The sequence below is a fragment of the Nerophis ophidion genome, linkage group LG11 (genome assembly GCF_033978795.1).
Source record: "Nerophis ophidion isolate RoL-2023_Sa linkage group LG11, RoL_Noph_v1.0, whole genome shotgun sequence".
Taxonomy (NCBI): Eukaryota; Metazoa; Chordata; class Actinopteri; order Syngnathiformes; family Syngnathidae; genus Nerophis; species Nerophis ophidion.
The window spans coordinates 26,185,771-26,203,871 of NC_084621.1; the positions used below are offsets into that span (position 1 = coordinate 26,185,771).

The window sequence follows — 18,101 nt, forward strand, 5'->3', positions numbered from 1 at the left end:
AAAAGTTTTATACTGTGCGTGAATGCACAAAGGTGAACTTGGTTTATGTTATTGACTGGTTGGAGTGCTAATCAGCCATATTTGGTCAGTGCATGACTGCAAGCTAATCGATGCTAACGTGCTATTTAGGCTAGCTGTATGTACATATTACATCATAATGCCTTCATTTGTAGGTGTATTTGAGCTCATTTAATACCCTTTACTTATGTCCTCGATGTATATAATTTATATTTGCATGTCTCATGACACATTATCTGTATGTAATATTGGCTGCATTTCAGATAGTTGTTTGTGTGCCATGTTGTTCCAGACCACAGCAAACATTACCTAAATTGCCAAAGATTGTAATAAATGTATTAAAAGAGACAGCCTTAACTTGGACACACAGATCTATACCTTTGGCCATTAAAAGCCAGTAATTTCCTGCAGTTATCTCACCTTCTGAGTAGCCTCTGATTTACAAATGGTTTCTAATGTCGTAAAAATGTGTGGAATAAATAGTACATTTCAACATTTGCTGTCGACGAAGATTTGCTTCAGCCTGCGACACAGTCATTTTGATAGTAGGCTAATATACTGGAGCTAATATAGACACTTACGTCATGTGTTGCCTTCATTATAACACTTACAGTATACAAGGCTTTTAAAGTAATTTTGATATTAGGCTATTAAAGTTAATATAGACACTTACATCATGTGTTGCCTTCATTATGACAATTATACAAGGGTTTTAAAGTCATTTTGATAGTAGGCTATTATAGCTAATATAGACACTTACATCATTTGTTGCCTTCATTATAACACTTATATAAGACTTTTATAGTCATTTTGATAGTAGGCTATTATAGCTAATATAGACACTTACATCATGTGTTGCCTTCATTATAACACTTATACAAGACTTTTAAAGTCATTTTGATAGTAGGCTATTATAGCTAATATAGACACTTACATCATGTGTTGCCTTCATTATAACACTTTTATAAGACTTTTATAGTCATTTTGATATTAGGCTATTATAGCTAATATAGACACTTACATCATGTGTTACCTTCATTATAACACTTATATAAGACTTTTAAAGTCATTTTGATAGTAGGCTATTATAGCTAATATAGACACTTACATCATGTGTTGCCTTCATTATAACACTTATATAAGACTTTTATAGTCATTTTGATAGTAGGCTATTATAGCTAATATAGACACTTCATTAAAATACTTATACAAGGCTTTTAAAGTCATTTGGATAGTAGGCTGCTATAGCTAATATAAACACTTACATCATGTGTTGCTTTCATTATAACACTTATACAAGGCTTTTAAAGTCATTTTGATAGTAGGCTAATATACTGGAGCTAATATAGACACTTACGTCATGTGTTGCCTTCATTATGGCACTTAAAGGCCCACTGAAACCCACTACTACGGACCACGCAGTCTGATAGTTTATATATCAATGATGAAATATTAACATTAAAACACATGCCAATACAGCCTTTTTAGTTTACTAAATTGCAATTTTAAATTTCCCGGGAGTTTCTTCTTGAAAACGTCGCGTAATGATGACGTGAAACGCGTGACGTCACGGACTGTGAGGAAATATGAGCGCTGCACACACACACAGCTAAAAGTCGTCTGCTTTAACCGCATAATTACACAGTATTTTGGAGATCTGTGTTGCTGAATCTTTTGCAATTTGTTCAATTAATATTGGAGAAGTCGAAGTAGAAAGATGGAGTTGGGAAGCTTTAGCCTTTAGCCACACAAACACACGGTGATTCCTTGTTTAAAATTCCCGGAGGTGAAACTTTACTATGGATCACAGCGGTCAAGCGTACATGGATCCCGACCAAATGTCAACCAGCAGGTTTTGGTGTGAAGATTGTGGTAAAAAGTCGCCACATACCGGAGACACTGGCGTCAAGACACCCGTGGACACACCCCTCCGACTATCAGGTACTGTTAAACTCACTAAAACACTAGCAACACAATTGCAAGATAAGGGATTTCCGAGAATTTTCCTAGTAAATGAGTCTAAAAACATCTGAATCTGTCCCAATGCAATCGCGTGTTTTTTTTGTTTTTATTTTTTTTTTTTTCTTGAATATGTCGCTATCAATATCCTCAAACACAAATCTTTCATTGTCGCTCAAATTAATGGGGAAATTGTTGTTTTCTCGGTCGGAATAGCTCTTTTTGTTGGAGGCTCCCATTAAAAACAATGTGAGGATGTGAGGAGCCCCCCTACTTGTGACGTCATCGTCTGCGACTTCCGGTAAAGGCAGGGCTTTTCTGTTAGCGACCAAAAGTTGCGAACTTTATCGTGGATGTTCTCTACTAAATCCTTTCAGCAAAAATATGGCAATATCGCGAAATGATCAAGTATGACACATAGAATGGACCTGCTATCCCCGTTTGAATAAGAAAATCTCATTTTAGTAGGACTTTAAATAAAACTTTTAAAGTCATTTTGCTAGTAGGCTATTATAGCTAACATAGACACTTACATCATGTGTTGCCTTCATTATAACACTTTCCAATTTTTGCGGCTCCAGACATATTAGTTTTTTGTATTTCTGGTCCAATATGGCTGTTTCATCGTTTTGGACTTCAAACCTCTGGTTTAATGTATCGTCAAATTTATGTTAAAATAAAGCCAATATTGACATTTGATTTTGAAAAGCACCGAAAAATACCGAAATACATTGAAATATTGGTATCGGGTCAACCCTATTGAAGTATGGATGAAACAGGTGCATGAGGCAGCGCTCAAAAACTCCAAGAGGAAGTTTTGCCAGGCAGACCTCGCTGAAGAAAAAGAAAGTGAAAGTTCCAATCAGCCATTCGGATTCTTGGAATTGCCGCACAATTAGCGACGAGACAACAGTGAACTCCTGAACGTTCTCAAGAACACCCCATCACCTCGCTTGCCTTCCCCCTGGGCTAATCTCCGCTTCCTTCCACAGTCTCCTTTGTTCTCCAGCTGCGCTCCACACATCCTTTAAAGTCGGCCAAACTCGTAATTCAAAAGGAAGACACCGAGATTTTAAAGACCTCAAATGAAATATATATATATATATATATATATATATATATATATATATTCCAGCCGATCCGCTCCTTTGTTTCACAGCCGTTGTCACGAGATTTTGACGACGCTGCGGATTTCGACCTATATTTCCTTGTAATGACTTCCTAAAAGGAAATCAATAGCGTGAGGGAGTGCATGGGTTTTAAAAGCTGCGCACGCAATTACTGAGACATGTTCAAACCAAAGTACAGCCAACTGTATAAAACACAGTAAACTATCACCATTTTCAGTGGTGCACGGCAATTATTGGTAGGATTTACGATGCCACACCAATAAATAGCTCCGTCCATCCATCCATCCATCCATCATCTTCCGCTTATCCGAGGTCGGGTCGCGGGGGCAGCAGCCTAAGCAGGGAAGCTCGGACTCTCCTCTCTCCAGCCACTTCGTCCGGCTCCTCCCGGGGAATCCCGAGGCGTTCCCAGGCCAACCGGGAGACATGTCCTGGGTCTTCCCCATGAGCTCCTACCAATCGGACGTGCCCGAAACACCTCCCTAGGGAGGCGTTCGGGTGGCATCCTGACCAGATGCCCGAACCACCTCATCTGGCTACTCTCGATGTGGAGGAGCAGCGGCTTTACTTTGAGTTCCTCCCGGATGGCAGAGCTTCTCACCCTATCTCTAAGGGAGAACTCCGCCACCCGGCGTAGGAAACTCATTTCGGCCGCTTGTACCCGTGATCTTGTCCTTTCGGTCATAACCCAAAGCTCATGGCCAAGGTGAGGATGGGAATGTAGATTGACCGGTAAATTGAGAGCGTTGCCTCCCGGCTCAGCTCCTCCTTCACCACAACGGATCGATACAGCGTCCGCATTACTGAAGACGCCGCACCGATCCGCCTGTCGATCTCACGATCCACTCTTCCCTCACTAATGAACAAGACTCCGAGGTACTTGAACTCCTCCACTTGGGGCAGGGTCTCCTCCCCAACCCGGAGACGGCATTCCACCCTTTTCTGGGCGAGAACCATGGACTCGGACTTGGAGGTGCTGATTCTCATCCCAGTCGCTTCACACTCGGCTGTGAACCGATCAAGTGAGAGCTGAAGATCCTGGCCAGATGAAGCCATCAGAACCACATCATCTGCAAAAAGCAGAGCCCTTCCGATTACTCAAAAAAATAATAATCTGCTCCAAAGGGGCGAGATACTGTGCTGTAGGTGGGTTTGGATGAGCAAATCAGGCGCTAGGTGCTACAAATTCCCCCGGAGCTCACAATGTAAAAAAACAATCAAATATTACACCAAGAATGTCCAGAATAACCCCAGCTGTAGCCCTGGCAGACCTAGACTACGCAGATGACATCTGCCTGTTGGCTGATGAAAGACCCAGGATAGCCCAATGGTTAAGACTGTTGACTAAGGTACTGGCCTCAAACCCCACTCTGGTTGATGGTATTTCTTACCATGAATTGATTTACGTGGACCCGACTTAAACAAGTTGAAAAACTTATCCGGGTGTTACCATTTAGTGGTCAATTGTACGGAATATGTACTGTACTGTACAATTTACTAATACAAGTTTCAATCAATCAATCAATGATCGCGTGGAGCAGGCAGAGGAACTCCTGAACAGAGTGGAGGTGGAATGTGCTTGGGTTGCAAAGAAAACTGAGGTAATCACCTATAGCCTACACATGGACCACCTGCCAATAACGACATCAGATGGCAACGCTCTGCCAGAGGTCAATGACTTTAAGTACTTGGGTCCCTCGATGAACTCCACAGAACAAGACATTATGGTCTGGAAGGCACTAGCCTGGAGCGCCTTGAACGGTATGTCAAGAGTGTCACGCTCGAATTTCCCCCGACACTGTGGAGTCTGTGCTGTATGGCTGCAAAAGCTGGACCCTGAGACCCACCCTGCAGAAGTCCCTAGATTGGTGCTACACCAGAATGATACAAGCTGTTCTGAAAATCCACATCGCCAACAAAGACCTGTATGGGCAACTGCCGAGGCACAGCAAGAAAGTAACAGCTAGGAGATGAGGCTGGCCACCCACTGCCACAGACATCGGGAGCTCCCGGCCAGCAGGCTGGTCCTATGGTAACCAACGCACGGGCATCGATCACGAGGACGTCCTGCGCTAACGTACGTGGACATCCTGAAGAAAGATGCGGGAGGTGAAAGCTCTACGCAGCTGGCCGGGTGTATGAAGAACCAGAATGATTGGAGACTCCGATGGAAGCTCGTCTGAGGACGAGATAGAGAGAATCCTGCGGGACTTCATTACCTACGAACACTGCGTGAAGCATCCAATCGGCCCTTTGTCTTTGCTTTACGTACCGGAACTCTGGCCACCTGTTGTGCTGGCCCCTCTCTGCACTGCAAACAGTCCGGCAATTTCCCCAGTTCTTGTCCGATCATGAGCACACCTAGTGGTGGTGTGCTCATCGGGTTTGATTCCCTTCCTAAGTGTTTAAAGTTAAAAGGTAAAGTCCCAACAATAGTCACACACACTCGGTGTGGTGAAATTATCCACTGCATTTGATCCATCCCCATAATAATAATGGATTAGATTTATATTGCGCTTTTCTAATTTTATATATTCAAAGCGCTCACAAAGGAGTGGAAACCCATCATTCATTCACACCTGGTGGTGGTAAGCTACATATGTAGCCACAGCTACCCTGGGGTAAACTGACGGAAGCGTGGCTGCCAGTTTTGGCCTACGGCCCCTCCGACCACCACCAATCATTCATTCATCATTCATTCACCAGTGTGAGCGGCACCGGGGGCAAGGGTGAAGTGTCCTGCCCAAGGACACAACGGCAGCGATTTTGGATGTCAATAGGTGGGAAGCGAACCTGCAAACCTCAGGTTTCTAGCACGGCCTCTTTACCCACTACGCCATTCCGCCCCCAATGTTCACCCCCTGGTAGGTGAGGGGAGCAGTGAGCCGCAACGGTGGCCTCGTTCGCAATCATTTGGTGATTTAACCCCCAATCCCGACACTTGATGCTGAGTGCTAAGCAGGGAGGGAATGGATCCCATTGTTATAGTCTTTGGTATGACTCGGCCGGGGTGTGAACTCATGACCTTCCAGTGTCAGGGCGGACACTCTAACCACAAATCCACTGAGCAGGTTAAACAGGTTTACTTAGCCTTTCTCCCCACACACTGCTCTCAAAATGACACACGGCCATTCTAATGTGCTCGGTGGAGTGCTTTGCCAGAAAGCCTGCGAACTCGGCCAATGTTAATTGGGAACCATTGTTCGTGGGGATGGACCCTGGGTAAGCCTGTCCAGGCAGTCAGTAATGGTTGGCGTTGTGGTTGAGCACACACCTCAGGCCACTTTGAGTGCAGGTCACGCAGGACCAGCAAGAGCTAGTGCGGCATGAGGTTCTCCACAGAGGTCTACCTGAATGTGCTCCTATGGTTTTTCAGGGCATGGAGTTGGTGTGAGAGGCACAGCGGCAGGCTGACTAACTTTCCCGCTGAGAAGGCATCAGGCGTAGCTGCGTACCACTTCAACATAGATGCGGGGCTACCACACGGTATCTCTGAAGCCCTGCTTCGTCTTCACCTAATGTCCTTTATATGCCCCTAACCCAAACCTTGGCCCTCAAATCCTTAGGTACTATGGCATGATGTCCCTAGGTTTGCCACACCGACTCCCCACAGGACAGCCCATCACATACTCTGTGATATGGTCGTAGGTTGTCATCCACTGACGAGCCCGCCTGGATATAAGCACGAACAGTTGTGAGGACCTCATTGTCCGTTGATGTCTGCTGCTGCTCTGCCAACGTGACCACTGGGCTCAGGGGCCCATGCAGGACCTGGACCGAGTCCTCTTCTTCCTGCTGTTTGAAGTTTAGTGACAGCGACGGCCCTTGACAGTCAGTCAGCCACCTGTGTGGAACGCCCCACCGATAATTTGAGTCCGAAATTGTACTGATTTAGGCAATCAGCCCACCTCAACACAATCATGAGCCTGTGCCCTGCTCCTCGACTGGCCAGAAAAGACGTCAGTGCTTAATGATCTGATGGTGAAGGCCCATCTATCCCATATATATATATATATATATATATATATATATATATATATATATATATATATATATATATATATATATATATATATATATATATATATATATGTATATGTATATGTATATATATATATATATATATATACAGTGGGGGAAAAGAGTATTTAGTCAGTCACTGATTGTGCAAGTTCTCCAACTTAAAATGATGACAGAGGTCTGTAATTTTCATCATAGGTAAACTTCAACTGTGAGAGACAGAATGTGAAAAAAAATCCAGGAATTCACATTGTAGGAATTTCAAAGAATTTATTTGTAAATTATGGTGGAAAATAAGTATTTGGTCAACCATTCAAAGCTCTCACTGATGGAAAGAGGTTTTGGCTCAAAATCTCTTGATACATGGCCCCATTCATTCTTTCCTAAACACGGATCAATCTTCCTGTCCCCCTTAGCAGAAAAACAGCCACAAAGCATGATGTTTCCACCCTCATGCTTCACAGTAGGTATGGTGTTCTTGGGATGCAACTCAGTATTCTTCTTCCTCTAAACGCGACGTGTTGAGTTTATACCAAAAAGTTCTATTTTGGTTTCATTGACATTCTCCCAATCCTCTGCTGTATCATCCATGTATCCATTTTGGTATAAAGTCAACTCTTTCACATAGATTGTTGGACGCTAAGTTTCCTAGGAAGAGGGTCAAGTAAACATGTTGTTTGTTTCATTCCATTTACACGTTGTAACAATTGCTCCAATGTTATTTCCTCAAAATGAGAGAAACTATTTTGGAAGGCAGTATCCGCCGTATATACAATCGTATCTGTGTTAATAGAACCCAGTTGTAGCTGGGACACATTGTCTTTAATCTCCTTGCTAATGACTTCAATTTTCTTATTTAAGAATTGCATAAAGTCATCAGCTGAGTGGGTGGAGCTACTGGAAGGGGTCCCTTGTTGGGTTAGCGATGCTACCGTACTAAACAAAAATTTAGGATCGTTTTTATTACGGTGGATGAGATTTGAGTAATATTTAGCTTTAGCTAAGGTAAGCATGTGTTTATAAGTTATTAAACCATCACTCCATGCTTGATGGTGCACCTCAAGTTTAGTCGTGCGCCATTTGCGTTCCATCTTTCTACATAATAATTTCTGAGCTCTAGTTTCTTCTGTAAACCACGGGGTACGCTTTTTTGGAGCCTTTTTTTAACTTTAGTGGTGCTATTTTATCAATGGTTTCGTGCAGGGCGTCGTTAAAGTTGTTAGTGAGGTTATCAATAGAGCCCACATATTTTGGGAATGGTGCCATTACCGAGGGCAGTAGGCCAGTTAGAGTTGTCGTTGTGGCTGTATTAATGTTGCGGCTGCTATAGCAGTTATTATTATTATTAGTTTGACGAACATGCGTCTGAACCTCGAATTTTATAAGGTAATGATCGGACAATACTTTAGTACACGGGAGTATCGTGACTTTGGAAACGGTGATACCCCTGACAAGCACTATGTCTATCGTATTACCGTTGCGATGCGTGGGTTCATTTATTATTTGTGTAAGACCACAGCTATCAATTATAGTCTGGAGCGCTACGCACGGTGGGTCCGATGGGGTATTGATATGGATATTAAAGTCCCCAATTATGATTATATTATCGGCGTGCGTCACTAGATCAGCAACGAACTCTAAGAATTCACTGATAAAGTCCGAATAGGGCCCTGGGGGGCGGTAGATAACAGCCAGGTGTAGAGGCAGCGGTGTGACAGACCTCATAGTAAGCACCTCAAACGATTTATATTTATTATTTATGTTAGGACTAAGGTTAAAGTTTTCGTTGTATATTAGTGCGACCCCCCCACCCCTTTTAAGTGGACGGGCAATATGCGCATGTGTAAAGTTAGGAGGACATGCCTCATTTAGCGCAAAATAGTCGTTTGGTTTAGGCCAGGTTTCGCTGAGACCGATGACGTTAAGATTGTTGTCTCTGATGATATCAAAAACTAACAACGTTTTGGGAGACAATGATCTTATGTTTAAAAAACCTATATTATAGGTAGTGGGCTGTTTTAGGGAATTTTTGATCAAATTATCCGTAGTAGCAATATTAATAATGTTGTGTTTATTATGCCCAGTGCATTTAGTATAATTACGACCATATCTAGGAATTGATACGACGGGAATTTTACGATTGTTTGTTTGTTGCTTTGATAAACTGCACGCATCGTAGTTTGCCACCTCAGTAGAACACATGTCCAACTCTGAAACAATCAAAGCAGAAAAAACTTGTTCTAATTTAACTGACTCCTTACCCAGACCAGTAGGCTCGCATCTTCCATTTAAATCCGGCTTCAGGATGGAGGGAAGTGGTGTTCTGTGGGGATTAGCCTTCTGCTTTGTTTTTAGCCCCGCTCGACATCCGCGTTTCCGATCACACCGCTGGCGTCTGCTCCGTAGACGGCCCGCGCTGCTACTATACTCCCCTGCTTCACAGGCCGCTGGATGTAGCCGCCGAAGTATTCCAGTGCTAGTTAGCAGGTCTAGCAAGCACGCGTCTATCAGTCCAAAACGGCCCGATATGTCCACATCCAGAAGTGTCTGGCGGTCGTACGTGTTCACGGAGTGACCACGATGTGAGCCAGCCATAAAGTTTGCACTATTGTCCGGTATTTCTGCCAAATGTTTCATCTTTAGCAAGAGCTCCGCGATGCTGCAGCCCGTCCGGGCGCCATCTTGGATAATATATATATAACCTACATAATTATCGAGTTTTGAGTAGCCGGAAGTCATCGATATTGGTATGCCACATACGAAAGAGGCTTTACCAATGCAGATGTGAAAAGATGGGAGTTGTAGATGACAAAAAGGGATCCATGTCTAAAGTAGGGCAAAGAACATGGGAAGAGACCTACAGTGTGAACATGGCCTCACAGGAACATGTGTGAGCGTAACAAGGAATGTTTGGCAGACAAATGTCGCTTAGAGGAACGTAAATTATTACAAAAGGCAAAAAAAAAAAAACCTTTTCCTCACACACATCTTGAGAGTGTGTCATTTACCACTGAAATTCAGCACTTGTCTTTTTCTCTTTTGAACGTTTTACGATATATATATTTTTTCTTTTTCCCAGGGAAATATTCACCCAGCAAACTTAACAACGCTGGATGCCATCTTTCCTCTCCCACTCACTGAAGGCGGGGACGTTCTCTGAGGGTTTTTTTTTTTTACGACTTATATGTCTTAAAGCACACCAGAAACCTTCTCCCTGCGTCCAAGATAAAATAAAAATAATAATAAAAATGTCCAGTTCGAGAAGCTTTACTGCCAAACAGCGTTGTAGTATGTGGTTGCCATAGCGACTATTCTGTGTAACAGTGGTACCCAATACTACCACCTCAAAAACCATGATGACCAACATTACAATTACAGTAGCGTAGTAAGCATAATTATCCATTAAAAACAAGGCCACTATATTCACTATTTTTGGCCACTGCAATATTACACACACTTTGAACGGTAACACTGTGTTTGAATGTTTAAGTGATTCTTTGGCGTACCACTAGATGGAGAATCACTTTATTAAAGGGATGATTTCCAAATATGGTAAACATCCTGGACAACTAAATGTTCGACAAATGTAACGTAGTGTACGTGTTTTATATAAGAAATCATTTTGAATCGCAACCAAACTACGACAATTCAGCTTTTTAGCTCGATGTGTTTTCCTGAACATCAGCTTCCGAGAAAAAAATGACTTACGTGTTATCGAAAACATCGAAGATTCCGGCCTTCCAAAAGAGCTAGCGTACATGTTTGTGTAAACTTGGGACTTAGTTGGAGGTCTACGACACAGGTGTCAACCTTAAGGCCCGGGGACACTTTATTTAAAGTGGCCCTTAGTTAATAATAATATATTTTATTTGTAAAAAGCACTTTAGTTTGAGCAAACAACCTCAAAGTGCTACAGTGTACTAAAAAAAAATACAATAATAATAATAATAAGAAATATATATTAAAAGTGAATAAAAGTACAAAACTAGAACAGCCTAATAGCTAGAAGTAGTATGCATATACCTATAAAAAGGCTTTTTTAAAAGAAGGGTTTTTAAGCCTTTTTTAAAAGCATCCACAGTCTGTGGTACCCTCAGGTGGTTAGGGAGGGCGTTTCACAGACTGGGAGCGGCGGAACCTAAAGCTCGGTCTCCCATAGTTAGTAGCTTTGTCAATGGAGGTCGGAGGAGGTTTTCGATAAAAAAAAATAAAAAATTTTGAGCTTCTGATAAAGATAGCAGACGTGTTTCTGTAAACATCGGACACAACTAAAGATCTATGAACTTAACGTACGTGTTTTCCAAAACACAATTTAGCTTTTGCGACAAACCTAACATTTATGTTTTCCCCACAAAAATTAAAATTTTGAGCTTTTGATAAAGCTAGTATTCTTGTTTCTGTAAACATCAGACATAACTAAAGATCTACAAACTTAACGTACGTGTTTTTCAAATACGTGTTTTTCAAAACAATTGATACAATTTAGCTTGTGTAACAAACTTAACGTACATGTTTTTCCAATAGAAATACAATTTTGAGCTTTGTCTAAAGCTAGCATTCGTGTTTCTGTAAACATCGGACACAACTAAAGATCTACGAACTTAACGTATGTGTTTTTCAAATACGTGTTTTTCAAAACAATTTACAAAATTTAGCTTGTGTGACAAACCCAATTTATATGTTTTCCCAATAAAAATAAAATGTTGAGCTTTACGTAAAGCTAGCATACGTGTTTCTGTAAACATCGGACACAACTAAAGATCTATGAACTTAACGTACGTGTTTTTCAAATACGTGTTTTTCAAAACAATTGATACAATTTAGGTTGTGTAACAAACTTAACGTACATGTTTTTCCAATAAAAATACAATTATGAGCTTTGTCTAAAGCTAGCATTCGTGTTTCTGTAAACATCGGACACAACTAAAGATCTACGAACTTAACGTATGTGTTTTTCAAATACGTGTTTTTCAAATACGTGTTTTTCAAAACAATTTACAAAATTTAGCTTGTGTGACAAACCCAATATAAATGGTTTCCCAATAAAAATACAATTTTGAGCTTTACGTAAAGCTAGCATATGTGTTTCTGTAAACATCGGACACAACTAAAGATCTATGAACTTAACATACGTGTTTTTCAAAACAATTTACACAGATTAGCTTGTGTGACAAACTTAACGTACGTGGTTTCCCTATAAAAATAAAATTTAGAGCTTTACATAAAGCTAGCATGCATGTTTCTGTAAACTTCGGACACAACTAAAGATCTATGGACTTAACGTACATGTTTTCCAAAACAAATAACACAATGTAGCTTCTCTGACAAACCTAATGTACATGTTTTCCCAATAAAAATAACATTTTGAGCTTTACGTAAAGCTAGCATTCGCGTTTCTGTAAATATCGGACAAAACTAAAGATCTATGAACTTAACAAAGGTGTTTTTCACAACAATTTACACACATTAGCTTGTGTGACAAACTTAACGTACGTGGTTTCCCCATAAAAAATAAAATTTTCCAAAACAAATAACACAATTTAGTTTCCGTGACAAACTCACCGTAAGTCTTTTCCAAAAAATAAAAATTGTTTAGTTTTGGATAAAGCTAGCATTCGTGGTTTCGTAAACATCGGACACAAGTAAAGATCTACGAACTTAACGTATGTGTTTTTCAAATACGTGTTTTTCAAAACAATTTACAAAATTTAGCTTGTGTGACAAACCCAATTTATATGTTTTCCCAATAAAAATAAAATGTTGAGCTTTACGTAAAGCTAGCATACGTGTTTCTGTAAACATCGGACACAACTAAAGATCTATGAACTTAACGTACGTGTTTTTCAAATACGTGTTTTTCAAAACAATTGATACAATTTAGGTTGTGTAACAAACTTAACGTACATGTTTTTCCAATAAAAATACAATTATGAGCTTTGTCTAAAGCTAGCATTCGTGTTTCTGTAAACATCGGACACAACTAAAGATCTACGAACTTAACGTATGTGTTTTTCAAATACGTGTTTTTCAAAACAATTTACAAAATTTAGCTTGTGTGACAAACCCAATATAAATGGTTTCCCAATAAAAATACAATTTTGAGCTTTACGTAAAGCTAGCATATGTGTTTCTGTAAACATCGGACACAACTAAAGATCTATGAACTTAACATACGTGTTTTTCAAAACAATTTACACAGATTAGCTTGTGTGATAAACTTAACGTACGTGGTTTCCCTATAAAAATAAAATTTAGAGCTTTACATAAAGCTAGCATGCATGTTTCTGTAAACTTCGGACACAACTAAAGATCTATGGACTTAACGTACATGTTTTCCAAAACAAATAACACAATGTAGCTTCTCTGACAAACCTAATGTACATGTTTTCCCAATAAAAATAACATTTTGAGCTTTACGTAAAGCTAGCATTCGCGTTTCTGTAAATATCGGACAAAACTAAAGATCTATGAACTTAACAAAGGTGTTTTTCACAACAATTTACACACATTAGCTTGTGTGACAAACTTAACGTACGTGGTTTCCCCATAAAAAATTAAATTTACGGGTTTTCCAAAACAAATAACACAATTTAGCTTCCGTGACAAACCCAATGTAAGTCTTTTTCCAAAAAATTAAAATTTTTTAGTTTTGGATAAAGCGAGCAGTCGTGTTTTCGTAAACATCGGACACAAGTAAAGATCTATGAACTTAACGTACGTGTTTTCGAAAACGTAATCTAATTTCTGCGACAAACCTAACGTATATGTTTTCCCCAAAACTATTTATATTTTGAGCTATGGATAAAGCTAGCATTCGTGTTTCTGTAAACATCGGACACAACTAAAGATCTATGAACTTGATGTACGTGTTTTTCAAAACAATTAACACAATTTAGCTTCTGTGACAAACCTAACGAATATGGTTCCCCAAAGAAATAACATTTTGAGCTTTGGATAAAGCTAGCATTCGTGTTTCTGTAAACATCGGACACAACTAAAGATCTATGAACTTAACGTATGTGTTTTTCAAAACAATTTACAAAATTTAGCTTCTGTGACAAACCCAACGTAAGTGTTTTCCCAAAAAAGGAACATTTTGAGGGTTGAATAAAGCTAGCATTCGTGTTTCTGTAAACATCGGACACAACTAAAAATCTATGAACTTAACGTACCTGTTTTCGAAAACAAACAACACAATTTAGCTTCCATGACAAACCCAACGTAAGTCTTTTCCCAAAAAATAAATTTTTTTTAGTTTTGGATAAAGCGAGCATTCGTGTTTCTGTAAACATCGGACACAACTAAAGATGTATGAACTTAACGTACGTGTTTTTCAAAACAATTTACACAATTTAGCTTGTGTAACAAACTTAACGTACATGTTTACCCAATAAAAATACAAATTTGAGCTTTACGTAAAGCTAGCATATATGCTTCTGTAAACATCAGACACAACTAAAGATCTATAAAGTTAACGTACGTGTTTTTCTAAACAATTTACAAAATTTAGCTTCTGTGACAAACCTAACATAAGTGTTTTCCCAAAAAAGGAACATTTTGAGCGTTGGATAAAGCTAGCATTCGTGTTTCTGTAAACATCGGACACAACTAAAGATCTATGAACTTAACGTACGTGTTTTCCAAAACAAATAATTTATCTTCTGTGACAAACCTAACGTATGTTTTCCCCCAAAAAATGTAAATTTTGAGCCTTGGATAAAGCTAGCAATTGTGTTTCCGTAAACATCGGAGACAACTAAAGATCTATGAACTTAACGTAAATGTTTTCCAAATCAAATAACACAATTTAGCTTCCGTGACAAACACAACATAAGTGTTTTCCCGGAAAAAAAAAACATTTGCATACAGGCTTCTGTAAACATCGGACACAATTAAAGATCTTCGAACGTAACGCTGTAAACATCGGACACAATTAAAGATCTTCGAACGTAACGTGTTTGTATTCAAAACCGTCATCAACCAGTAACCCCGAGTGCATGTTTTAGTCAGGGAAACAAAGGTTGCCAAGACAACAGGCCCACCATCAAAAAAAAAAAAATTGTGACTCACCGGGTTGAATCTTGGGAAAAGTCTGACGGCCGCTGAGGGGTTGTCCATCGGAAAAGGCAGAAAAGGCTTCATGCCGAGAGCGCTGTGAACAGACGGCATGGCGGGCCGGGCCAGGGCGGGCATGAGGCCGTTGTGACATCTGTTACCTGCAGGGGGCGACAACACGGTTACAACTCGGTGTTACAGACAGCGCGGACGTCATACATAGCCAGCCTAACTACTAGAAATCGACCCATTATCGGTGTTATTTAGCATTTTGGCGTGTATTGGCCTAATATAGACCTAGAGATCGACCCATTATCGGCACATATGTTTTGGCATTTTGACGTATATCAGTATCAGCTTTTTAAAAAACTACTAACAATCGACCGATTATTGACACTGATACGTGGCATTTTGATGTGTATCAGCCTTTCATCGTATCGGCATTTTGTGAAACTACTAGAGATTGACCCATTATCGCTGTTATTTAGCATTATGACGTGTATCGTATCGGCCTTATATTAAACTACTAGAGATGGACCCATTATCGGTGTTTTTTAGCATTTTAACATGTATTGGCTTTTTATAAAACTCGAGATCGACCCATTATCGGCGCTGATATTTGGCATTTTTAAGTATATCAATATCAGCCTTTTATAAAACTACTAACAAATCAACTAATTATCGAGGCTGATACTACCAGCAAATCAACTGATTATCGATGCTGATACTTGGCATTTTGATGTGTATCAGCCTTTCATAAAACTACTAGAGATCGACCCATTACCGATGTTATTTAGCATGTTTACGTGTATCGTATCGGCCTTTTATAAAACTACTAGAGATCGACCCATTAACGGTGTTATTTAGCATTTTAACATCTATTGGCTTTTTATAAAACTCGAGATCGACCCATTATCGGCGCTGATATTTGGCATTTTGATGTATATCAGTATCAGCCTTTTATAAAACTACAAACAAATCAACTGATTATCGACGCTCATACTTGGCATTTTAATGTGTATCAGGCTTTTATAAAACTACCAACAATCGCCCGATTATCGATGCCGATACTGAGCATTTTGATGTGTATCAGCCTTTCATAAAACTACTAGAGATCGACTCATTACCGGTGTTATTTAGCATGTTGACGTGTATCGTATCAGCCTTTTATAAAACTACTAGAGATCGACCGATTATTGGTGTTATTTAGCATTTTCAAGTGTATTGGCCTGATATAAACTTAGAGATCGACCCATTATTGCCGCTGTTTTTTGGGCATTTTGATGTATATCAGTATTATCCTTTTTAAAAACTATTATCGAGGCTGATACTTGGCATTCTGATGTGTATCAGAATGCCAAGTAGTTCATAAAACTACTAGAGATCGACCCATTATCGGTGTTATTTGGCATTTTGACGTGTATCGTATCGGCATTTTATAAAACTACGACAGATCAACCCATTATCGGTGTTATATAGCATCTTGACGTATATTGGCTTTTTATAAAACTAGAGATCGACCCATTATCGGTGTTATTCAGCATTTTGACATGCATTGGCCTAATCTAAACCGAGAGATCGATCCATTATCGATGCTGATACTTGGCATTTTGATATGTATCAGTATCAACCTTTTAAAAAACTATTATCGAGGCTGATACTTGGCATTTTGATGTGTATCATCCTTTCATAAAACTACTAGAGAGCGACCCATTATTGGTGTTATTTAGCATTTTGACATGCATTGGCCTGATCTAAACCTAGAGATCGACCCATTATCGGTGTTATTTAGGATTTTAACATGTATTGGCTTTTTATAAAACTCGAGATCGACCCATTATCGGCGCTGGTATTTGGCATTTTTAAGTATATCACTATCAGCCTTTTATAAAACTACTAACAAATCAACTGATTATCGAGGCTGGTACTACCAGCAAATCAACTGATTATCGACGCTGATACTTGGCATTTTAATGTGTATCAGCCTTTTATAAGACTACCACCAATCGACCGATTATCGACGCCGATACTGAGCATTTTTATGTGTATCAGCCTTTCATAAAACTACTAGAGATCGACCCATTACCGATGTTATTTAGCATGTTTGCGTGTATCGTATCGGCCTTTTATAAAACTACTAGAGATCAACCCATTATTGGTGTTATTTAGCATTTTAACGTGTATCATATCGGCCTTTTATAAAACTACTAGAGATTGACCCATTATCGGTGTTATTTAGCAAAAACTCGAGATCGACCCTTTATCGTCGCTGATATTTGGCATTTTTAAGTAAACCGGTATCAGCCTTTTATAAAACTACTAACAAATCAACCGATTATCGATGCAGATACTGAGCATTTTGATGTGTATCAGCCTTTCAAAAAACTACTAGAGATCGACCGGTATTGGGTAGATTGCTAGCATTTTGACGTGTTTCGTATCGGCCTTTTATAAAAATATTAAACATCGACCCATTATCGGTGTTATTTAGCATTTTGACATGTATTGGCTTTTTATAAAACTCCAAATCAACCCATTATCGGCGCTGATATTTGGCATTTTGATGTATATCAGTATCAGCCTTTTATAAAACTACTAACAAATCAACTGATTATCGACGCTGATACTTGGCATTTTAATGTGTATCAGACTTTTATAAAACTACCAACAATCGACCGATTATTGACGCCGATACTGAGCATTTTGATGTGTATCGGCCTTTCATAAAACTACCAGAGATCGACCCATTATCGGTGTTATTTAGCGTTTTGACGTGTATTGTATCGGCCTTTTAAAAAACTACAAGAGATCGACCCATTATCGGTGTTATTTAGCATTTTGAGGTGTATCGTATCGGCATTTTCTAAAACTACTAGAGATCGACCCATTATCAATGTTATTTAGCATTTTGACATGTAT

At 39.6% G+C, this 18,101-nt stretch overlaps 1 protein-coding gene across 2 annotated transcripts in view; it reads right to left on the bottom strand.

Moving 5' to 3' along the window:
• Positions 1-18,101, bottom strand: part of znf385d (zinc finger protein 385D) — a 262,192-nt gene that overhangs the window by 183,400 nt on the left and 60,691 nt on the right. For both annotated transcript variants that reach the window (XM_061915474.1, XM_061915471.1), the window contains exon 2: positions 15,198-15,343. In XM_061915474.1, coding sequence (XP_061771458.1) covers positions 15,198-15,343 — 146 coding nt within the window. The remainder of the gene's footprint in view (positions 1-15,197; positions 15,344-18,101) is intronic.